At 43.3% G+C, this 24,340-nt stretch overlaps 1 protein-coding gene across 5 annotated transcripts in view; it reads right to left on the bottom strand.

Annotated features, from left to right (window-relative positions):
• STK32C (serine/threonine kinase 32C) overlaps positions 1–24,340 on the bottom strand; it is a 130,499-nt gene that overhangs the window by 4,895 nt on the left and 101,264 nt on the right. For all 5 annotated transcript variants that reach the window (XR_011142349.1, XR_011142350.1, XM_068951344.1 and 2 more), the window contains 9 exons: positions 16,768–16,919; positions 12,260–12,433; positions 11,575–11,612; positions 8,145–8,234; positions 7,489–7,592; positions 7,272–7,388; positions 4,206–4,331; positions 3,897–4,028; positions 427–494 (listed from right to left, as the gene is read on the bottom strand). Coding sequence is in view for 3 of the 5 variants with exons in the window: in XM_068951344.1 (XP_068807445.1) it covers positions 427–494; positions 3,897–4,028; positions 4,206–4,331; positions 7,272–7,388; positions 7,489–7,592; positions 8,145–8,234; positions 11,575–11,612; positions 12,260–12,433; positions 16,768–16,919 (1,001 nt within the window). In the remaining 2 variants the exon portion in view is untranslated. The remainder of the gene's footprint in view (positions 1–426; positions 495–3,896; positions 4,029–4,205; positions 4,332–7,271; positions 7,389–7,488; positions 7,593–8,144; positions 8,235–11,574; positions 11,613–12,259; positions 12,434–16,767; positions 16,920–24,340) is intronic.

The following is a 24,340-nucleotide window of genomic DNA, read 5'->3' as shown; positions in this document are numbered from 1 at the left end:
ATCATATAAGCCCATTCAAATGATAGAGAAAGCAGCTGTTTTAATTCCAGTGCTTTTACTGCCTGCTCATGAAGCGCAGAGATTTTACCATGTTCCTTGCTTTCGTTTTCCAAAACAGCCTCCTCTAAAAGCAAGACGGAGGAGAAGACGTTACAAGTGAACTGAATCTGCGTCACACAAGTATTTTAAAGCCCACGAGTTTGCCACAAGTGTAGCATGTTTTATTTAACTGCAGTAGTTAATAATCACTGATGTTGTCTCCCTTTTTAGTAAAGGATCTTTTTTGTACAAATGCAGCACCTGAGCGCGCTCAGCTGAAGTCGGTCATCCAGAATTAAGCTCTCGGTGAGTCTAGCAACAGCACTCCGACTCCTAAGATAGTCAGAAAAAAGAATCTTTCTGTCCCCCAAAGCCCCCCACACTCACTTCTCTCTGTTAAAAATGACAAAATCCTGCTGGATAGCTTCAAGGCATTCTTGGAGATAGTCATTTTCCTGTTGAAGAAAAAAAACGTGCATAAGAAGTCCTATTTGCATGTCATTGCTTTTCTAACAGTATCACAGCGCTTAAATCTGTATGCACAGAATGTATTCGGCCACTAGAAACTTCAGCCTAAACAGATGAGGAAAATAGCACAACTTGATTGCTTTCATGTCTTTTATTGGTGGTTTGTTCCATTTGCGGTATGCAGTTTTCCGTCTTACACAAACACCACATTTATCTGTATATTCTGTTTTCATAAGCACTATCCGTTCACGTTGATGCAAGTCAGCCTGGGGGAAGGGACCCAGCACAAAGCCTGTATATTTCAATTCTTGAACGAATAACGGGCAAACCTTTCAGCTTGCCCTGTGGACGGGGCTGCCCGTCGCTCTGTCCGCCTGGCAGCTCTCACGGAGCCGTGCGGAGACGGGTGCGCACAGCAGGGAAGCGCACAGCGCCCGCAAAGCGCGCGGAAAATGCCGATGCGCAGACAGTCTGTGTCTTCCGATTCCTACCTTTCTTTTATCTTCTGTATCACATCTCTCTACACACAGAGACCTCATTTGAGGTCAGACACTGATTGCGCTGTGCCTCCAAAGCTGGCATAGGCTCCCCTCTCCTGCACTCCTGTATATGCAAATTTTCTCACCGCTTTCTTCCCGACCTGTCAAGCAGCCGCTCTTGTTTTACAGTGCCATACCCCTGCTCGATGCAGACAAACGCCTATGCACAAAGTCACCCACGCGCGCACGTTTTCTGCGGCTCCTTCTGCACCTCTGGAGTGCCGGCTGCCCCCGTCTGAGCCCCGAGCTCCTGGCCGCCCCTCTCGGGTGCAGGGCAACGCGTCCACCTCTGAAGCCTCGAGAAACACACAAAATGGACATCTCAAATATGCAGTCGTACTGGAAATCATGCCGTACGTCTTGGCACACAAAGTGCCTTTAAATGCCTTGGCAGCAGAACCGCTGAGAGTTATTTTCAAGTTTGCTTATTCTGGTTTTCTCCTCTAGCTTCCCGATTCATTCTTCGGCCGTTTACAGTAAGTCTCATTGATTGTCACATCAACTACTGCTGAAGAAGGAAGTGATCTATTGCAGTTAATTGGTGCAGACGACCAGAGCCAGGCAAAATCACAGAATCATTTAGGTTGGATGGGACCTCTGGAGATCATCTAGTCCAACCTCCCTGCTCAAGCAGGGTCACCTAGAGCATATTGCCCAGGATCACATCCAGACGGGTTTTGAATATCTCCAGCGAAGGAGACTCCACTACCTCTCTGGGCAACCTGTGCCAGTGCTCTGTCACCCTCACAGTCAAGAAGTTTTTTCTCAGGTTCAGGTGGACCTTCCTGTGGTTCAGTTTCTGCCCATTGCCTCTTGTCCTGTTGCTGGGCACCACGGAGAAGAGGCTGGCCTCATCCTCTTGACACCCCCCCCTTCAGATACTTGTACACGTTGATGAGATCCCCTCTCAATCTTCTCTTCTCCAGGCTGAACAGGCCCAGCTCTTGCAGTCTTTCTTCAGAGGAGAGGTGCTCCAGCCCTCTAATCGTCTTGGTAGCCCTCCGCTGGACTCTCTCCAGGAGTGCCATGTCTCTCTTGTCCTGGGGAGCCCAGAACTGGACACAGTACTCCAGGTGAGGCCTCCCCAGGGCTGAGGAGAGGGGCAGGATCACCTCCCTCCACCTGCTGGCAACACTCTGCCTAATGCACCCCAGGATCCCATTGGCCTTCTTGGCCACAAGGGCACACTGCTGCCTCATGGCTAACTTGTTGTCCACCAGCACTCCCAGGCCCTTCTCTGCAGAGCTACTTTCCAGCGGGTCAACCCCCAGCCTGTACTGGTGCATGGGATTATTCCTGCCTAGGTGCAGGACCTTGCACTTGCCTCTGTTGAACTTCAGGAGGTTCCTCTCCGCCCAGCTCTCCAGCCTGTCCAGGTCCCTCTGAATGGCAGCACAGTCTTCCGGTGTGTTAGCCTCTCCCCCCAGTTTAGTATCATCAGCCAACTTGCTGAGGGTGCACTCTGTCCCTTCATCCAGGTCACCGATGAATACATTGAACAAGACTGGACCCAGGACTGACCCCTGGGGGACACCACTAGCCACAGGCCTCCAACTTGACTCTGCGCCATTCACCACAACCCTCTGAGCTCGGCCATCCAGCCAGTTCTCAATCCACCTCACTGTCCACTCGTCTAGCCCACACTTCCTGAGCTTACCTAGGAGGATGGGATGGGAGACAGTGTCAAAAGCCTTGCTGAAGTCCAGGGAGACAACATCCACTGCTCTGCTCTGACCCAGCCAGTCATCCCGTCATAGAAGGCTATCAGATTGGTCAAGCATGATTTCCCTTTGGTGAATCCATGCTGACTACTCCTGATCACCTTCTTGTCCTCCAGATGCTTAGTGATGACCTTCAGGAGGAGGTCATCCTAACAGATACTTCCTGCTGCTTCTCAGATAATGGGTATTGTTATTCTCACTGGAGGAAGGAAAATTTTGTTCCCTTATATTGGGACTTGTATAACTAAAAAAAGGTAGGGAGGACTGAAGCAGGTGTTTAGGCATAATGAATATTCCCTCACGTAGGCCTCCCCTTGAACATCATCAGTTTTATCTGCAAATACCCCTTACAAAATACTGAGTTGTCTCCAAGAGTAAATACATACTCTGCCTCACAATGAGATGGTTTTATCCCAGGGACGCGTGTGTTCTGTGAAACCGAGATTATTGCATTCACCTTCCGCGTCACACAAAAGTGCCAGACTTCCACAGTGAGGAAAAGAAACAAATGCATCCTATCTCCAACCTAATTTCCCAAATAATGGATTCTCTCCACAAAGAACTTGCGTGTTCACTTCTTTCAAACAAGTATTAGTTCTTCAGTCAAAACACTAAGAATTAAGTCCATCTCAGACTTGTCTGAGAGTCCTGTAGAACTAAGCAGGCTTACACAGATGTCAAACTAAGGTGACAGGAAAAAAAAAAGGAAGAAAAAGGACTCAACTATCCAAAATCAGGACCAACTAATTGGATGTTTCTGTGTAGCCATGATCCAACGCTTGGGGACATAACCCCATCCCCAGCTATCAGAGAAACTGGTCAGTTCCTCCCAGAAAGTTCACAATTGTTTGACCTTTTTATTTATCTATTGAAGTTTTTTCTCTTGACCAGTGTGTGCCTGGATCTCTTTGTCTCTCCTTTCACGTTACAAAGTACAGATTAGCGTGAAAGATTTACCAAGCTTATGTAAGACGAACATTTGGTTGTCAGGATGATTCCATTTGGCAAATGTTTTTATTAAAATAAATCTGCATGGGAAGTCATTGCCACAGCAACTACTGCCATCCACCTCCAAATTCAATACCTCTGCTTTTTGTTCCATTGACTTGTTATTCCAGAGTGCACTTACGGATTGTGAACTGTCTTTGCTGTTATCCCTTGACTTGTTCTTTGCAAGTCTTTTCTTCTTTTTATGCAAGGGTCTTGACTCCAGAATCATCTCTTCCAGCTCAAAGGTAGGATCGCAGTGCAGGCGGCCTTTCTGTTAGGGGGTACAAAGACACCATAGGTAGATTTTGGTCATATAAGAGACTCTCCCTTTCAGCAATATATTCAGAAATTCCTTTCAAGTAAATTCTCTGCTGAATGTAACAGTTAATCTTTTCACGTAACTTTCCCTGTTTTGGCCAGTGATCAGCTAAGGCATTCCTTTACTCACATTAGGGACAAAGCCCGGCTCCACCTTCTTCTCGCAGACATCACTCCAGATCACACTTGATAAGTAAGCTGAAGCTTGAATGTCAGCGAGGCAGGAAAAACGATGCTCGGGGTTCACTGTCAGCAGCTGAAATGACAAACATTCCCGTAAGGCTTGGGTGAGAAAACAAACAGAGAATCACTGTCTTTTAAACACACTCACATAATTCCCCAATAGAGCAAAGATTCAGTTGTGGGAAATACGTAAGTATATGACTTAAAAAAAAAAAAAAAAACCCGAAAACTGTTCTGAAGGTTGCAAAATCCAACATAAAAATCAGGAACTGTGAGAACTCAGATCAGCATTAGTTTGCTTCCTCCTGTGCCTACTTATGACGCATAATCTTTCAGGGCATAGCCACATCCAGTCTTTCCTATAGCCTCTTCCTCATTCAAAATACACACGGGGACAGATGTTGTAGTTTTGCCTCACTGTGGACCTTGCTCTTTTGTAAAAAAGGTTAATTTCATTAGAGGTTCATCATTTCAGTACCAAGCTGCAAATGCCCTGTTTTCAAAACACTTCTGTGAAATGGGAGGATATTACTCTGTTCATCGCACACACAGAATACTAAGTACATGGGAAAAAAAAAATCAAAATGCTCCCTTAAGCTTGGCTGCTCAACTGACACACTGATTTGAAGACGGACCTAGTTTTTTTTTTAAAAGAATTCAGCATTGTGTACCGCACTATATGTTCAAAGCATGGCTGCCACTGATTTTAGTTATTGCTTTTAGGACCGTTTTAGATATCTCTAAGGTGGCGTTCATGTCAGGCTTCCACAGAGTTGTGTGGTTAGTGTCCACCTGTGAAAAGTTTAACTGAGGCTTGACTGATGGCATCTTTGCAGCTTGTTTACAGAATCCTCTTGTGTTTTCCTTTCTCCTAGCAGCCTGATGTTGCTGGCTCGTGAGCCACCGCAACCCTCGCACTTTTCCCCGAAGTGCTGCTCTCTCCCCATTGCACATTTGTGGTTATAAAGTCTTGAACTTATGAGTATGGAACTGCTATTGCAAGACCACTTCTTCCAGTTTTTCAAGAACACTTTGAACTTTAGTCCTGATCTCCAGCCTCCCCAGCTCCGCTCTGGCCATCTGCAAATGTAATGAGTAGCATCTTCTGACTGATGGACTACCCATGGTAGTAACTCTACAGAAAGCCCATCTAGGACTGTTTCTTTCCTTTAAGGAATTGCAGTGCAATTCTAGGCAGGGTAATTACAGATGGTTATAGCCTTTTTGCAAAAAACGAAATCAGTCTTAGTATTTCCCCAATGCCAAAGGTGATCATCCGAGAAGAATGTAACCTACATCCCACTGCCTCAGTTTGGTGAATGTATTCACAGTCTAATAAAAATCCAACATGTGAATGTTGGTGAACTAAAGCAAGCCAATGTGTGGTGGCGTCCTGCTTACAAAAATCAAAACGCCATACTCCTGAGAGCAGCACAGTGAAGCAAAACTGCTTTGGTATAAAAGTCTCACCATGGTAATACTAATGACTTGATAATCTTTTGGGACTAAGAAATGTTCCTTCATGCTCTCTGATTTGCTGTGTAACAGATCCGTTGTCAGCTGTGGCATGCAACAGTCTTTTTCGAGTAACAGCACTGCTGCCCTTCTGATGCTTTTCCAGTCTGTGCTACATAAAAGCAGGTCTCATCCCCTTCTGGTGTATTACAGAGTCTAAATACACTACATAAATCCCTGGGCAGTAAAAATTGCCACTGTCAAGTCCCCAAAACCTCTGTATGACCTCCTATAAACTGTTCTTCAGATATATTCAGTTCCAGTTAAAATTATCTCTGTTAGCAACTAAGTGTCTGGATGAACTACTACTACCCAGCAGTACAGCTGGCTCACACTGGGCTGGGAGCCTTGCGACAGAGATTCATTACGGCAGACTAGACACCTTCTTTGCTTCAGTTTGCTGTAAGCAAAGAAGTATGTGCAGCCCAAGAAGGGCAAAGCAGCGTCCGACAGGACTCAAGATTTCTCTACCCGGCTGCGTATTCCCGGGCATCGAGGAGAATCGCCCTGGGTTCTCCTCAGCAGGGAAGACTGCAGCTGTGGTGCTTCAAAAAAAGAAATCTCAGTGATTTTGGAGAATATGAAGGCTCCTTCCAGTTTCAGGTAGTTGTTGATATTCTTCTAATTAGACATTTAATTTCCGCAGATAGTCTTTTTTAAAGCATGTATTCCCCAAATCAACCCAGTAGATGGCATTGTGATCTTGCTGGATAGTTATTATTGCAATAATAACTAACAACTCTGTTTCTCATTAAAATAAAATCTAATTATGTAAATCGTCCACCCAACATTAACTTATATTGTAGTCACTTATTTGCTGTCAGCACTACACATATCTTTTTTATAGCATACTGATCAGCTACTTTTCCTAGTTTTCAAGTGAGGAAAAGCTAACCAGCTTGTACAACAGATCAAAAACTTTCTAGCTGTAACAATAAAATTAAAGCAACAGACTGCCCCATTTAGGCATACATATACATCACATATATAAATACACATACACACACATATATGTATATACACATATACATATATAAAACCTCACAGACATTTCTCCTAACTAAATATACCTGAATCAGGTTCTTTAATCTTGCAGAATTGAAGGGAAAGCAGTTAACAGAGCAGGGTCAGCAAACACTTATTCTCTCTTACACTGCTGCTTCAGTTATCATTATTACCTTTTAAAGTTACAAAGATCATACACTTAGATGCTAAATGAACACAATTCTAGCTTACGTAAGAATTGGATGGTTACATCAAAATCGGCTCTTTTTCTTCATTTGCTACAAAACATAACGCGTTTTACGACAGAGAAAAGTCATCAAACAAAACACAAGTTGCAGAGATTCACTTGCGTATAAGACTGAAGGAAGTCATAAAGAATTAGTCCTATTTCAATGTTTCATTATTTATTATTAATAGCATGAAAAGTTTCTAGTTAGTCCTGTAAGCACTGTAGCTTATATACGGTTTAAAACATGCCAAAAAGACTACTTACCTTTCTTAACAGAGCAACCATTTCTTTTGACCATGCAGATGAGTACTGAACACTCACAGTACTGAACAGCTGAACTAAAGACTCTACTGGGTTATTGGAGTGGATATCATATGGTCTCTGAGAAAAAAAAAGAGAGATGAAAAGAGATTTACTTTTTTCTCTGACGTTCACTAAGAAAGCATGGTCTTAGGATATCGGACAGTACAAAACACCTTACCCATCCTCGAAGAAGTTCGTAAGCCATAATTCCCAAGGACCACCAATCAACTTCAAAGGAGTAACCCGTCCCACCATTCATAAAAGAATGAAAAATCTCTGGAGCTAAATGGAAAGAACAAAAATACAATGATTTATTCACTGACTTCAGTTTGCTTCTCTTTCAGTCACCTACTTCATGTAAGTCACTATGTGAATGTTATAATTATTTTTCATGCATTAATGCCATAGGTGAGGCTCTACAAGAGGATTTAGGACTCAGAGAGTCTCTCCTCACTGAGAGTTGGCTGTCAAGCCACTTGGTTACAAAGTGCACTGGCAAGCCCTCACTTCTGACTAGAGGGCAGAAGAAACCTGGCACCTGCCAGGGGAAGGCACCAAGCCCCAGTTTAAAGCAGTGGCAGAAGTCACTGAGGAGACAGGGAGAGGAAGGCAGGCAAACACAATAGGATCACGAGGGATCCTCGGAGAGTAATGCATTCATCTTGAGATTTCCACTTTTCAAATAATTAGGTTCTGCTGAATGACTTGGGTGCATGCATTAATGTGTTAAATTAATTCAGTTCCTTGTGACAGATACAGATCATAAGATGGCATGCTGTGAGAGTGTTCTTTGAATGTAAAATATAAATGTAACGAGTAGCTCTTATTTCTTACCCATGTATGGCTTGGTTCCAGCTAATGCAGTTGCTCTTTCACCATCCCTAATTATTGTTGCAATATTAAAATCTGTTAAATGTGCATGGCCTGAAATAAAGACAGATTTCAAGAAGGAATTAAGAGCAGAACAAACAATTGCAATGCAGAGTTAGAATACACATTTTTCCAAAGCATTTGCTATCAGACAGTGTAGCACAGGCGTAGGTGTTCAGAATCTAGATCCCACTAAATAGCCCTAACAGTTCCTAAAATTTTCTCTAGATCTCAGGCTTGTCAGATGGAAAATGTTTAAATGGTAGCTAGCTTGCTTTCTTGATTTTCAAATCTAACTTGGAGCTTCACATTTTCAATAGTGGTCATTTAAAATATCCGGCTTTTTCCATCCTATTTGGGTACTCTACATTTTGGTCCAAGTTATTCGAGCTGGGATTCACAATGATTCTTCAAAGATTTCCATGGATTATCAGATCAGATGGATTTCCAGGATTATCAGAATCCTTCTAAATTACATGGTCAATCAGAAAGTCAACAGGCTTCCTTTAGGACTACAGGGCCTATTCCCCACTTTCTAAAATATCTTCAACCCCTGCGCGGAGCGTTGTGTTGACAGACTAAAATTCAAGGATGACCATGAGAAAAGAGAGCAAAGAAAAAGAAAAAAAGAGACTTGTTGACTCTTATGGGATTCTGAGCTTCAAACTTGGGAAAAAACAGAAAAAACAGTCCAACTTTAAACATCCAATTTTTAACCATCTGGAAAACTTAAGTTCAACTTTTAGTCAGTAGGAGTGAACACAAGGTATGTGATAACATTGACCCAAGGTGCAGCACAAAAATACAGGGAGGCATAAGGTAGAGAGAAAAAGAATTGTAACAGTTTAAGCTTACAAAGCTTAAACATTACTGATAAGCCTACCTTGGGAACTAGTAACCTACATCAGCTCCAGCGTTTGGTCATATTGATATATCCAGAACCTATATTTAGCAAAGAAGATAATAGGGAAATGCTATACTAAGATAACACCATGGTAGCATCGATTAAAAAAAAAAAAAAGAATTGCTTTTGGATGAACGCCATTCAACCATGACTACCTCCAAATCTCCACAGGAAAATAGTATTGACACTGTGCATAACATAGCAGATGTGGACATGTTAGTCTAAATGGAATCAGAACGTTATTTTCCAAACCCTAAAACTGTATCAAGAAATCATTAAGATTTTTTGAAAAGTGCTGGAACATCTTCTGTTTCTACATTCTCTATCATCAGGACAGAAAGTGAAAATTCTAGGAAAAAGCAGGGAAAAAGCATGAAAAAATGTCTTGTTATCAAGCCCTGGAAAACACCTACTCTTCTTAGATCTGCAGCCCAGCCTCGGACAGCCAAATAAAGGCAAATTAGATAAACACTCGAGTGATAGGATAATTATCTGCAGAGATCAGACATCTTCAAGTCTTTTACTGTAATATTGCTGTTGAAGGTACTGTTACAAGATACTCACACACAAACTGTAGAGGATCAGGAATAATGAGCATAAGCTGAACCAACAGGGATTTCAGTAAGACATCAGAGAAAAATTTCTAGCTATAGAAATGGTCAAACACGGGGTAACTTGACTAGGGAAGTGACAATCTATCAATGGTCTCCCAAAAACTTTGCAAGACAAATGGAGGTCAGGAACTCCTAGACAAAGCTGACATTGCTTTGAAAAAGCGTGGCATGACTTCTGCTACATGCCAGCCTGGTTTTCCATGACTTCCTAACTATCGTTTAGAGCTGGCGTACAGGCGAGCCAAAGCAAACACCTGCACTTTGGGCTGTGTGGCTGGCAACAGTCAGCTACCAAGTCCAAGTGTCATGGGAGGACTGGCCCATCCCACAACTCGTATTTGTTATTTATCTTCTCCCACTGTCAAGTAGCCTGGCAATGCATGGACCAGCTCTCTTATGCTTGGAGAAAAATGCCCGAGACAGAACAACGCCCCCTTCCCATATACCGAGGAAGGCTTAAATACGGACGGGCTGTTACGGGAGCACGCAGTGCAAGGTGTCCGCGGTTTCGCTAGGACATCCCTGCCTGTCCGTTCTTCTTGCAAAGAAGCTGTCTGATGGCTGTATGAACTACACACATGAAAAATCATGCTGACTTCAAAAGAGCCAAAAACACAGGTACACACGAACACATTGCCAAGCAGGTGATTAGGAATTCTCACTAGCCAGTCTGCGTTCAAGTGTCTCCTCCAGATCAAAGACACTTTCTGTGAGGTCCTTGAAAGAGGTTCTGTACAGGGAGAAGAACAGACCTCCCCACAGTTCAATATAACACAACAGGATTTTCACGGTGGGGAACACCACTGGTCTTTAATCCTTTAATTCAGGCTATGCTTCCAATACAAACAAGAATGCTCTATAAAAGAGACCAGCTACGGCTTAACGCTCTTTTCCATATCACTCCGGCAAGTTTTCATAGATTCCTTATATTGCCACCACATTAAGCTAATGCTTACTTCAAATACCTTATATAATCTGAGATGAGTGATTAAGAAGGAAATCAAACATGAGCGTTAGCAGGTAAACAATTAGTCTCAAAACTTGCCTGTGGGTCGCTATTTTCAGACCAAACTGAAATACAGAAAACCTACCTAGTTGCCATTGTTGAGGCTATTTTCTTCTCTCTATCTATAAGGCAGCTATGAAAACGGTATGTAAATCACAAATCATTTTGTCCTATCACTTAATATCTTCTCTTTCTCATCTCATTTATGTTTGGGCCATTTCTAATAAGCCTCCACGCAAGTGGAAGCCTTGGTTTTGATGAGCTTGTATGATAAAACTTGGATGGTTTGGAGCCTGCCATCATGAGAGATTGTGTCTTCGCTTTGTAAGTTCTGCTACAGAGGTCTGGGAACAGAGGTCAAGAAAGGACCTCACAAGGGAGGTAACCTGTGGAGATCTCCAAGAGCCATTAACAAGATGCTCTCAGTGAAGGGTTTTGAACTTACTCTGCTTGGCTCAGTCCAGATCTAGACTCAGAAGAGTCTAGATCAAGAAGACATCAAAAGACATCTTTTTCCCTGCTAAATAAAAGCACATGTTCAGACCACTCACTTTAAAACTCAAATGTTTTTTCACAATGTATTATATTGCATTTCGTGCATGGATAACCTGTGCGAAATAAGAGGCACTGGGGCTACTAGTGAGTAAAGAAGTAGACTGGGGTGAACAGAGGCAGAGGGATTATTGAAGAGGGGGGTTTGTGGACTTCCCTTTGCTTTACAAAGTATACATACAGCCAACCAAAGACCAATCAAATGAAAGGAGTGGTGCCTTTTACATCCTTTTTCCAGATAAAAAGGCACAGTATGTGAGACTGTAAGAAGTCAGTACCTTGAATGAAGGAGATAGAAAAAGCTAGACAGATTCCTACCTTGCTCATCAAGGAGAATGTTGTCTGGTTTTACATCTCTGGAAAAACAAACAAGGTTATAGTGAGATGAAACGTCAGTCACATTAAAGGTGCAACTCAACAACAACAAAAAAGCAACTTTTTATCTATTAAAAATTAGAAAAAAAAAAATCCTAATATGAGATAAGTCCCTCATAGATGGATTAGAGATATGCTTTTCCTGGGCAATCAAACAAAAACGTGGGAGCACCTGACTGGTTTGGGCAACACTTCCACAAAAATGAATACTGTAAGATTAGGCCTACTTCTATGAAGCCCCTGATGATTTTAAAAATAAATCCTGGAATGCATTGCTTTCGGTTATACCAGTAAAAACTGAGATTTCTTCCCTCAGTGACCAATAGACAGGTCTAGCAGCCAGAACAGTGTCCAGAATTAGATAGTGCCAGGTGCAGTTTAAATAGAAGCAGTTCCCCGACTCAGAAACACTAATAGCATGAAGGGCCTCGTTATAGCAGGGGCTAATAGAGACAACATAATTCACCTGGAAATCACCCAGGGGCAGCACTGGTGCAAAGCCAACTTCCACCAGCTCCAGACCTCCCCGTGCTTTTTCAGGATACAGGTCCACTTGCTTCTCTGTGCTTGTTTAGTTAATTTAAGTGGGCTTGTTTTCATCAGCACAGAGGAACAGACTTGTTGTTACCTGTGAATAATATGCTGACTTCGTAAATAGTCCAGAGCCAGAGCCATTTCACAGATATAGAGCTTGACTGCTTCTTCTGTAAACTGAACGTTTTGCTGTAGATGATAGCGTAGGTCACCACCCAGCAGCAAGTCCACAACCATGAACATGTCCTCCTCGTCCTGGAAGGAGTACCTGCCAACACCAAAGGGGAGTGAGCGAGCCGCCTGGCTCCTGCTGAACTGCACGGGAGTTACAAAATGAAGTCAGGTTTTTTCCCTCTCTTTATTACACAGCACCTGTGAAAAACTGCAAACATTCCCACTACGAGCATATGTTGGCTTCAACGTTTACAGCTTTTTAATTAAGCAAGCATAATTCAGGATGCTGTCTTGTTTTTCAACCTACTGCTATCTGAAGCAACATCATCTTTGAAGAGGTAACTCTCCTAATTAATCCCATCCCGCTCCCCCATCACTGTTATCGCTAGAGCACTGCTGTTGGCTTCTCTACTCCTGACCGACCTGGTCTTCCCCATGCAACCAACAGCGCGCTGCAACAACGAGCAGGAAGCCACGTGCGTGGAGCACCACGCTTGCCACCGCTGGCAGCCGCTGCGGAGGAGCGGGACTGCGTTCCTGGCGCCCGCGCACAGACGCTGTCAGCAGCCCCCTGGGCCACAGGCAGTCTGGTGGCCGTCGCGCTATGGCAGGGCTCCCCGCACTCAGATAAGCGGGTTAGAGTCGCATCAAGAAAATCTTTTAAATTATATACCCAAAAGATCTCAAGGGCTGAGGTTTTAGAAGCTTCACTTCCTAGGCTGTCCAGAGCTTTGGGTCTACTCTTTCAACATTTTGGAAAACCACCCAACACGGGCTGATTCTCCAGCACCTCATTTCTCAGGGACGTGGTTATTCCAAGGCAAATTATCTTAATTGTTAGAAGCTTTCCTTTATCCCTCCTGCCTTAATTTGTCCATGTCCAATTTATCTATTTGCTCTTGTACCAACGCTGTTCTGTTTATCCTGATCTATGCTCAAGAAGGTATCTTTTTTCCTCTCAACCTTCCTTTTACTACGCCTAAAAATGCCAAACTTGGTTTAGCCTGGGAATAGGCTCCCTGGTTCCGGTGACCTCCGTGCGCCTCCCCGGCTCCGGCTGCAGCCTGGGGGGTTTCTCTGGCACGAGGAAGCCCCACGCTCTGCAGATGCCCACGCTCAGTCCCCAGGTGCTGGGCACAACGGCAGTGTCTTCGCTCCTCCGTTTCTGCGGAAGACGGTTTTCTTGGTGCGTCGCGGAAGCACAGCTTTTCCACAGCCACTTCACACGGCTTTCGGTCTGCGTGGAAAACTGCAGAACAGGTTTCGAAAATCTACTCCTCGGTTTTGGAGCTTCACTAATGATGCGGACAGTAAAAATTACCGTTAACGCAACTCCTGTTGGCTGCTCAGTCTCTCAGCAGGAGCTGCTCAGTGCACACTTACGCTTTATGCATGAGTCATCTCATTAGCAGAGAGAGTTGGGAGCTTTGCTAGCAAGTTACTTCAGAGTAACTTCAGACCTTCACTTGTGAAAAAGATGATAAACCTACACTTAAACTATCTCTGGATATTTTGAAAACAAATTAGAAATCACCAGTGCTAACTTAACGACAAAGACCAGAAAAAGAGCCTTATATTTACTGTAGAGTAAAACGCCTCTATGAATTTGAAGTAGATTCCAGAGGAGACTGACTGACAGCAGTGAGGATACACTACAGAATAACATTCGATTGTTATATTTGGCTACAGCATTTCTAAGGAAAGAATATGTGGGATTGTATAATACTTATGAATCACACACTTCTGTTCTTATCCCAAATGTATGCTTATTCTAAATGTACAAGCTGAAAGGGAAAAATTTGCTAAGAGAACAAATTTTCCCAAGAATTTCATTACCTCCTGAAAAAATTATTTGCAATTGTTAAAATGTTGAAAAAATAAAAATGAACTTTGGCTATTCTGGAGCAAGCAATGAACAAAAGGCGGGTAGGATATTATCAACTTTCATCCCTTTACTTTGGTTATGAGACTTTTTGAATTTTTGTAAATATTCCTGCTCTTCAAGCTGTCTGGCAGGTTACAGCTAGTGGGAGAGAAAGTGGACAGACACCCACAGCAATGCAGTTCCTGGAGGTTCAGTCTGTCCCGCTACCAGCGTGCAACTTTCCTGAGCAAAACTCTTCCTTGTGCCCCAGCTGTGCCTTTAAGAAATCAATGAATCATTCACAAGGGACTAATTTTAACCTTAAAAACCCATTTCGATAGTGATATAAGCCTTGTAATCTCTGAGGTACAACAATGTGCATCGCACACGCACTTCATTGCATTTTTTTACACAGCATATCTTTCTTGCTTATCCACTATTTTCCAAGTAAGCACAGCCTTTATTTGATAATTGCAATTTGCTTCTCTTAACAGTAGAGAAGTTGTGGCTCTAAGAATTTTCAGGTAATCCGAAAATCTGCTGGGCTGGAAATACTGGCTACCTGACTCGATTATACTCTCTAAACAACTGCAGTACTACATACTAGCTACAATGCTACTATACTACACGCACAAGCTTGCACTACATGCAAGGCACTTAAGTAATAAATTCTAGGCAAAATTTCAAGCCAGCCAGGTCACATATCTAATATAGATAAAGGGCCACTCTTCTTTTTCCTTCTCCATCTGTCATCCTCCCTCCATTCAATAGGATCTCAAATGTTTTCCATCATTTTTCATAAATGTCACTCTTACAGTCTGTGAACACAAGCTGTGAATTACTTATTTCTATAATCCTGCAACATGCCATACATTTGCCCCTCTCCCAGTTCCTTCCTAACAGTGCTCAAAGACGTTTGCTAGCAGAGAATCCGCTTTTGGCGTGCTGGTCTCACATGGGTAAAGCTGATGGGTTTTCTGGTCCCTGCCACACATCAGGCGCTCCTTCACATGGTAGAGAAGCCAGAGAGTACAGGGACCACCTTGGAGCAGGCATCATGAGAGGATCATGAATCTAACTGCTAAACGCTCACTCAAAATTGACCAATAATCTTAGGATTTAATGCACCATTTTCTAAAACCTGCAAATGCATTTACATTGTGAAAAATTTGATAATGATATATTTGAGCTCTAAAGTAACATATTTTATTTGACCAATGAACCTGTTCTAAAGAACTTTGCCATTAGTTGTTCTCTAGCAAAAGGCCATACACCTGATAATTTGAAGAGACCATGCATTTTTTCTCAGAAACAGATCACTAAAAGTAGGTACACTTCAAATTGCTCAAGAATGGCTTGATTGCAGGTGCAATGGCAAAAAGTATACTAATTAGTGGGTCGTTTTTGAGCACGTAATTAAAAAAACACCTGTCTCATATCAGGCTAAAAATCTAACAAATACAGTTAGTCTATAACCCTTTGAAAAGCATCTTGTCTAGATAGCTACAGTAAAACATGATGTGAAGTACATCTTTTTGGCATCCCTACACCGTATTAACCTCACTTTGGTATATGTCTATACAGTAGTCTTTGCAGTGACTGCCCAGACAGAAATATGCTCAGGACAGCTTTAAATAGCCAGTGTCAGCACAGCTGTGCTACACCGGCAGTGGTTTGCTCTTTGGGCTCGGGGGGTTCCCAGGTGGGCTGTGCAGCCGGCACTGCCTGCAGCGGCACGCACTCGTGGCTGCAGGTGCTGCAGCCTCCGCAGTGGCTGCAGCAGAGCTCCGAAAGCACATGCTTAAAAGCTTCTGGTGAACGCTAAAATCTCTTGAAGAATTAGGACCTATTTCAGTAACACTCTTCGCTGGACATGGTGGTTATGCTTGAGAGCAGTTCTGTAACCAAATCTCTGTGAGACTGAGTCCTTAGAGGGACTGGATCGTTAACATCTATATAAAATACTACCTATTTTGCATAATTTTTGCATTAATAAAAGCTATAAATCAGCATCTCTGAAAAATGCTATTTCTTTGGATTTTCAACATGCTATTTGGTACAAAGATTGCCCACACACAGTATACGGTTCATCATGAAGTGCAACAGGCTGTCTCAGTAATCACTATCTACATGCACAAGGGATGGACTACTTCTTTAATGGCAATCACTATGAGTGTCTTACTGCACCAGGACACCTTCATCAAACAGCACGCTCTCTGATACCACACTACAAAAATACTTTACAGTTAAATTGGGTGGTACCTTAGTACGTATTTGATATTGGCAGATCTGCAAGAAGGTTTGCTTCAAAAAACACAGACTTTTGATGGAAACAGAAAAGCTAAGATGTTTTAAAACGTCTGAGGACGTAACATTTGGATAGCTTCTGTTTCCAGCTATGCTTCCTCCACTGTCATCTTCCATATCATCAGGGATTTTTACTGTAACGGCTCACTGGACCTCTCTGAGATCTCGCTGAAGCGCACGAGGACCAGCAGAGTGTTACTTAATGCGTGTGCGAATGCATGTGGCCACCCAGAACGTACCCGGAAGGAGATGCTCACCAGAGATTCACCAGGAACACGTGCTCGATTTCCTGCAGGATTTCCAGTTCTCTAAACACGTTGCGAACCTCATCTCTTTCAATGCACTGCTGTTTGTTCATATACTTCATGGCATACATCTTCTCAGTATCTCTCTTCTGAACAATACACACCTAAAACACCACAAAAGGGGAACAATAAAAGACTTAGTAAAGCGTGCTATAGCCTCATTTGCCGTTTTACCTGACTGAAACTAACTTTTGCTGTTTTGGTATGAACAGACGTGGTGCTCCAGGCAAAGCCACTTGGCGTGAGGACTTCACCGGCTCAGGCCCACGGCGGGCTCACGCGCTCCTTGGAGGCGTACCCGAGGACAGCTCTGCAAACAAGCATTTGTTGAATCCCGCACTGGACCAACGCTTTGTGTCTGTGTCTTGCTCCTGCAACACAGCAACTGACACCTCTCCTCCTAGCCTCTCCCAGCCAGGCGGATTTTGAGCAGCGTGGTCACCACGCACCTTTTCACACTTCTTCCCAGAGCTGTTCCCAGGCACTTCGCGGCTTCCAGACAACCCCCAAAAGTTACAATAAGAAACTGAAACCAATGTACATTGAAATAAACAGAAAATGAGATTAAAATACGTACAGCAGGGCCAGAGAAGGTAGCTAGATATGGATCAGTGTTTGCCTGCAGTAAAGTCAAAGCATGATGTTTCTGTGGATCGTGTTTTATTTTTACTGTTGGCCCACTTGGCCAGCCTAACCCCTGTGGCCACCGGACCCGCGCTGCGTAGCCTTCCTACCCTGTTACTACAGATTCCTGATTCCCGGGCTGTCACTTGTGATCTACTAATAGAGATCTCCCCTCCTCAAAGTAGAGTTTCCGTACACTCTCCTTTTAGGTGTTATATCACCCCATCCAGACTGCCTTGCAAATGCGCAGCCACTCACGAGCTTTCTTCAGCCCACGCAAAGCGACCCCAGCAGCTCGGCTTCGCAGTGGGCTCTGCAAGAGCTTCACAGCGGTGGGCAATGTTCGTAACCTCCTGTGAGCAGGAGCTCTGCGCTCGCTGGCTTCAGAGAACTGCACGACTTCCCTCTCAACATCTACTCGATTCTGCTCACGTACACCCGCCGTGACCTTCCAGCAGATTGCTTTTAATCTATTTCATATAAAGCTGCGCTCAGAAAGGTCAAAATAATCCAGTTTGTTTTAACAGAAACTGATTAAAATGTAAATGTGTTAAAAACAACAGCAACCCCCCCACCCGCAGAAACACAGAGTTTTTTTTGAAGCAAGGAGCATTCACCGGCAGGGTAGCCCAGGCACCACCCCATCAACAGCCCCTGGACTTCAGGGGGAACCACAGACACGGCAGGAAAAGCTCGGAGAGCTTCTGAGGCAGAATTCAGGAGAACTTCTGATTTTCAAAACATATTATCTTCCAGGCATCTGGCAAGTAGGAGTCCAGCGCCTCTAAATTCCAGCAGTATAAAATGTCATATTTCCATTAGCCATTTAAACCCATTACCACCCTGCCATGCAGAGTCATGATTTCTTGGCCGTGATGTGCCCTGACACGCAGCGCTTGTAAAGCCATTAATTTTTAATATCAGAGAGGTTAATCTGTCATTGGGCCCCCAATATCCTACTCTATTGAGAAGTACAAAACCAGTGGGCTTGCGTATATTTCCCAACCAGTATTTCCTTTGGCGTATCTCCCTACGATTCTTCTGAGTACTAATGACACTTTAATTATCAAGGTAACTGTTTTTAAATGAGCTAATGAAAACTCTACATCTGGTATAATTATGTCTGTCTTCCTCTAATTATCAGACGTGGTTATGACTACAATGTACTGGATATATTTTCTTTGAAAAAAATAATTTGGCATTTTGGTCATACAGCCCTCATTTGGAACAGCAAACTGAGACCGACCTCGAGGTGACTTCACACAACGCATTAGAGAGAAGATAACATTTATACAACACTGGAAGCCAACAGACAGGATGGTTTGTATAGATGGCAGAAAAAACCACAGATGAGACCTAAGCCATTGAACTGTTCTACACTTCTAAAATACTCCCATTAATAACAATTTGCAAGTGCTAATGGCACATAATGTAATATCATCAAGGACACATTACAGCAAGAAGGTGACAGAATAATAGGTGGTTATCATTAGCCAGATAAAAACATCCCAATTAAGGGCACACATTGAAATTATGGGGCTTATTTTGCAGTTGTCATTACAATTACCATTTCAACAGAAAATTATGGATTTAAATAACTAAACACACACCTCAGGCTGAAAGGATTACTTCTCAAATGGCTTGTCCTAAACAATTTTAGCTTGAGTGAAATCAAATAATAGTCCAAACCCAGGCTTCATTCACAGATAAAAAACTGTAGCTTATGTTAAAATAAGCTCGACCAAGCTAGTTCATTAGGAGCAAAGCAAGGGGAGGGTTTGATGAAGGGACTGGAGCATCTCTCACATGAGGAAAGGCTGAAAGAGCTGGGCCTGTTCAGCCTGGTGAAGAGAAGGCTGAAGAGAGCACTGATCAATGTGTAGAAGTATCTGAAGGGAAGGTGTCGAGAGGACGGGGTCAGACTCTTCTCCGTGGTGCCCAGTGACAGGACAAGAGGCAACGGGCACAGACTGAAGCACAGGAAGTTCTGTGTGAACGTGAGGAAAAACTCCTTCACTGTGAGGGTGACTGAGCACTGGAACAGGTTGCCCAGAGAGGTTGTAGAGTCTCCTTTGCTGGAGATATTCAAAACCCGCCTGGACACGATTCTGTGCAGGTGACCCTGCCTGAGCAGGGGTGTTGGACTAGACGATCTCCAGAGGTCCCTTCCAACCTCAACCATTCTGTGATTCTGTGAGTCTGTATTTGAGGCATGGATCTTGCTGTCTCTGGAAATGGCCACGCAATGTGGACTCTTTCCTTGGTTGCCAATCCAGTCACCGCTAATGCAACGACAACAGCCGTCAGCAGGCTGCCCCGATACGGCCAGGCTTGCAGGCCGACCGCAGTAACCACCACGGCCAAAGAGGCTCCAGAGTGGCAACCCGAAAACCCCTCTACGCATCTCCCAGCAGTTTCCTTTCTGTCCTGGTCTGGAGATGGAGGTTACGCTGGTAGAGTTATAGGCCTGATTCATCACTGCATTATTCCTGTTTTTGTTCTTCAGTGGTTAATCGGTGGCAGGCAACAAGACACATCGACCTTATGATCCAGCCACAACTGGCACTCCCATTGCTGGGCATGGACACCAATGGCAGTACAGAGCTTTGGGCCTTATCACAGAGCAACATACGGGTGGGAAACACCATCTTTGCTGTACTCCTTTAAGAGTTAGTTTGCATCATACACACCAGGAGTACCAGAGAAATGACCAACCAAACGAAAACAGGTCAGGTAAACTGCTACTGACTGAGATTAGAGAGGCAGTGCCATGGGATCACGGGTGACCCAGGTGGGACGGGACCTCAGGAGGTCTCTAGCCCAACTCTTGCTCAGAGCAGTCAGCTCTGGGGTCAGACGGGGTCACTCAGGCCTTTTCTGTCATGCTTGAGACCTCCAAGGATGGAGATGGCACAGCCTCTCCGGGCCCCAGCTCTACTCTAGTTCAGCCATCCCATGGGGAAAAAGGGTTTCCTTTTCTCCAGCCTAAACTTCTCTCTTTTCAACTTATGCCTGTGATCGCTTGTCCCATCGCTCACCTCTGCCAAGAGCCAGGCCTTGTCTCCTCGACGGCCTCCCCACAGACCTGGGGCACTCGCTGCACTGTGCCAGTGTCTCGCTTGAACTGGGAGCCCAAAATCTGGCAGCGCTCCTCTAAGTTCATCTTCATCTGCTTTATTCCTTTTCCTTGTCTTCATCAGACAATTTCCATCAATGCCACTTCACTTTCATATGCCTATTAAAAATTACTTCAGGCTTTGTAACAGCATAGTATACCACTGACCAGTAAGTTTTAATCATTGAATAGCCATCTTTTAAAAGCAAACTGAAATATAATTTTCAGTAAAGCTGTCAGATTTTGGAAAGAACTCTGGGAAAACAGAATATGCCAAAGGCTTCTGGTGGTTTTCAATCTTATCATTTGTTGAACCAGTCAGAAAGCCTAGCAGTGATCAGCAGCAATTAATTGAAGTGGGAGTTAGAACTTGCATCAAGATTTCTGTCTTTCAGAAACAACAATGTATCAGCACAGAGGTGATGAATTTAAGCAAATAGGAAAGAGACCGTGCGAAGTTTTAAAATATCTGTAACAACAAAAAAATCATAGGCTTTATACCACAACAGTTAGCGTGTGCTCTAGCATGCGTGAGCAGGGTAGCTACATGGATTAAGATGCTTGTTGTTTTTGTGGTTCGGGCATACAAACCATTTAACACACGCTCTGTGTGTGAATGCCGAAAGAATCGTCTGTCTTGAAGACAAACTTCTGAGACTAATTTTTCCGATAAAACCTCCTTTCTATTATTAACGTTCATATAATGTGGCACCAGATTTCATCCCATGCTTGACCTCTGCTCTGTCCAAGATAAAAGGTGGTCAATTCGGCAAGGTACAGCTTTCTGGTCATGGAAGCCAACCTCCAGGAGCCTAAGGAAACTGCTGGGTGTCCTCTGCAACTGAGAAGCCTAAACCAAGCTGGTGTCAGGCAGAGCAAAGCCTCCGCTCCTGGGCATGCTATTTCCAGCAACATGCCCACTGTGCAATTAATAAGTAGTAGGAGTACTGGTTTAGCAGTAATGGACTAGGAGTATGAGAGACCCTACGTTACAGGTGGAGGTGGGTCTTCTCCTAGTCTGGTGACACCCCTGGGAAAGGCAGAGAGCTTCCGGGCTTGGTGACCTGCCGGAGAGGCTCTGGGCTCAATAACTTGTCCCTTATCTGTACCAGCAACTGTGTTATGTGTTGGCAACTATGCTGAAATCAGACAGCCCGTTTTGCCATGGTCGCGTCTCCGTGGCCATCTAAGTTGAGCTGATCAGCACATGACAGGGCGTCCTGACTCCGGTCCCTGTGACCTGCACTGCTTCCCTCAAGCACATGTGAGGGTGCAAAATCAGATCATCTGCAACTGCCAAAGACTATTTATAATACGAAAGCATAAGGTAAAATCCCTATTTAGTGCAAAACAACAACAACAACAACAACAACAACAAACAACTACCTAGCCTAACGCAAAGTACCAGCAGGATCTGACTTCTGCCTAAAGCAGACTAAACTGGCTGTATATTTTAAAAAATGCAAAACCAATTTAATCTTTTAAAATTTATTTGAGCAGAAAAGACCTAACTATATCCCTTTAAAACATGGTCATTGCTATATTATCTCTCTAAAAACAAGCCTCTGAGTAAATTGCCATCCAGATACTGAACAACATTCTTCTCTGATTTCAGTTCATTTCACATTAAGGCTATAAGCTAATGAATTTCTCAATAATTGTTTTTGGTTTAGATTTTTCTTTTTAAAGAAGAAGAAATATAATCAAGCATCATGGAGTTTCTCAAATGAGTGATTTTGACTTTCCGTATCTTAACATGTATTGCATTCTACAGTAATTTCACTTGCTTCATGTTTATCTTAGGGGAAAAAAACCCTAGTATAATAAATGAGAAAATGATGAAAGCTGCTTGTACATGATAATCACAATAAATAGTTCTCTGAATGGCAACTGTTATCATCCATATACAAAATCATTCCAGTATCAAACTCTCTAGAATTTTTTTCTTCTCTGTTTTCTAGAAGAAAGACTGTGGGAGTCAATAGAAATCATCATCTTCTACTCCAGCTTTGGAGGTTGCAGTGTGGCAGGGGCAGATATGTGAAGAGAGAGGGAGGTAGCCGAGTTCGCCAGCTGGCAGCGTTGGCGAGATGTGCTCCATATCCCGGCTAGCGAGCTGCTCTGTTTGTGGGGTTAAGTTGTACCGCGTCCTCCCACAGCTGTCCAGCCCCATGAGGACCAGCACCAGACTCAGCCGTCAGCAGCAAGAGGGCATTTTCTCCAGTGCGCCACGTTTGCACTGTTTGCATTGCTATAATTACTACAGTTATTAATAGTTAATGGCAATATTAATACAATTATTGACAGAGATCTAATGCTAGTCTAACTAAAGTAAGGAAGTCTTTCAGGTCTGTGCTTACCGGGGTGCGACCATGTAGGTCCTCCAAGACAAGGAGGACTCCATCATAAAAGGTGTCTGATTACAGAAATGTGTCATGGGCAGAAAGATAAGTGCCCCACCGTGTTGTATCTTTTTTCTACTTCTCTATTCATGCATCTACCTCTGTGGAAGGAATAAATATCTACTTGGTAACAAGTCAAAGTGTTGTTATCGTTAATTAGTCTGGGTGCGTTTTTCAAGCAGATCTAGGTTTCATGACAGTGTGAAGTAATGCAAGAAAGCAGAAAGAAGAGATCGCTTTGTCCTCGTTTCTGCACAATATGGTTCCTGGCCGCACAAAGGAAACTTTTTTCAGTGGTTAAATACAGCCATTAGAAAAAATTGTATGTAATGCTGCCAGATTTGTGATGCAGAAGGCAGGCATCAGCTGGTAGTATATTGCTCAAGACATGGCATATAAAAGATTTAATAGAGTCCCAGATACCCTGAACATTCAGCTGTTGCCAAATGGTTGGTATACAGCTGCCTTTGCTTTTATTGCATTAAAGGCATAAAGGGTTTGGAACTTACATTTACTATTCAGGACATGAGATATGCATTTACATCTCCCATTTCGATCTAACTTTATGCGGCCGTAGACAATGACAACGCCTGTATTGTCATCATAGCTGGCAGCCTGTTTTCCTCTGAATCTGGGGCAATCTAGGTCTCCGCTCAACAACCTAAGCTATTATTAATTTAGAGAAGACTAACAAGGATTATTGACTTATATAACATTTAAAAATAATGGGAGGGGAAAACTAATTCTTGGCTTTGAAATACTTACGTTGTTTAAGGTCAGAGTTCTCATCAAAACATGCAAACAGAAGGCTAAATGCATGGACAGTCCTAAAGGCATCAAGATCACTTAGGTCTTCACAAAAGATGGCCAAATCACGCTTGGGTAGAGCCACGGACACAACCTAACATTTTTTAAGCATGTTTTTTCCCCTGTGGTTTCTTGGTACATTCCCGAAGTCCTTATGTATCCCGCACCTGCCAGAGTGGACGCACTGAACGCACACAGAGCACCTTACCAACACCTTTAACGAGATGGGTTTTTTAAAGTAGTCTCAAACATACAGAAAGAAAAAGATGAGCTTTTTAATCAAGCTGTCTAGTATTCGATAAAACTTACTTTGCTAGTTGCAACATTTTTGTATTTAAGTTGATTTTGATTTAAAGAAGAGTGAAAAAGCAAAAAAACACCTTGCAGGAACAGCAGAAGGCCACCATGAAACGAGAACTCCCCAGAACTCCCCATGAATAATTAAAGCAGCCTCTATACTTTGAGTATAAAGTTTTTTTCAGTGGTAAAAGTAGTCAAGGATTTAGCCTTAATTTGTTTGACTTTCGTTTTACACCCAAGTGATGCTAGTCATTGATATGTTGCCTTTCTTGACGGC

The sequence above is a fragment of the Struthio camelus genome, chromosome 7, assembly GCF_040807025.1.
Source record: "Struthio camelus isolate bStrCam1 chromosome 7, bStrCam1.hap1, whole genome shotgun sequence".
NCBI lineage: Eukaryota > Metazoa > Chordata > Aves > Struthioniformes > Struthionidae > Struthio > Struthio camelus.
The sequence above is the reverse complement of the archived record's forward strand: the minus strand, read 5'-3'. Positions and strand labels throughout refer to the sequence as shown.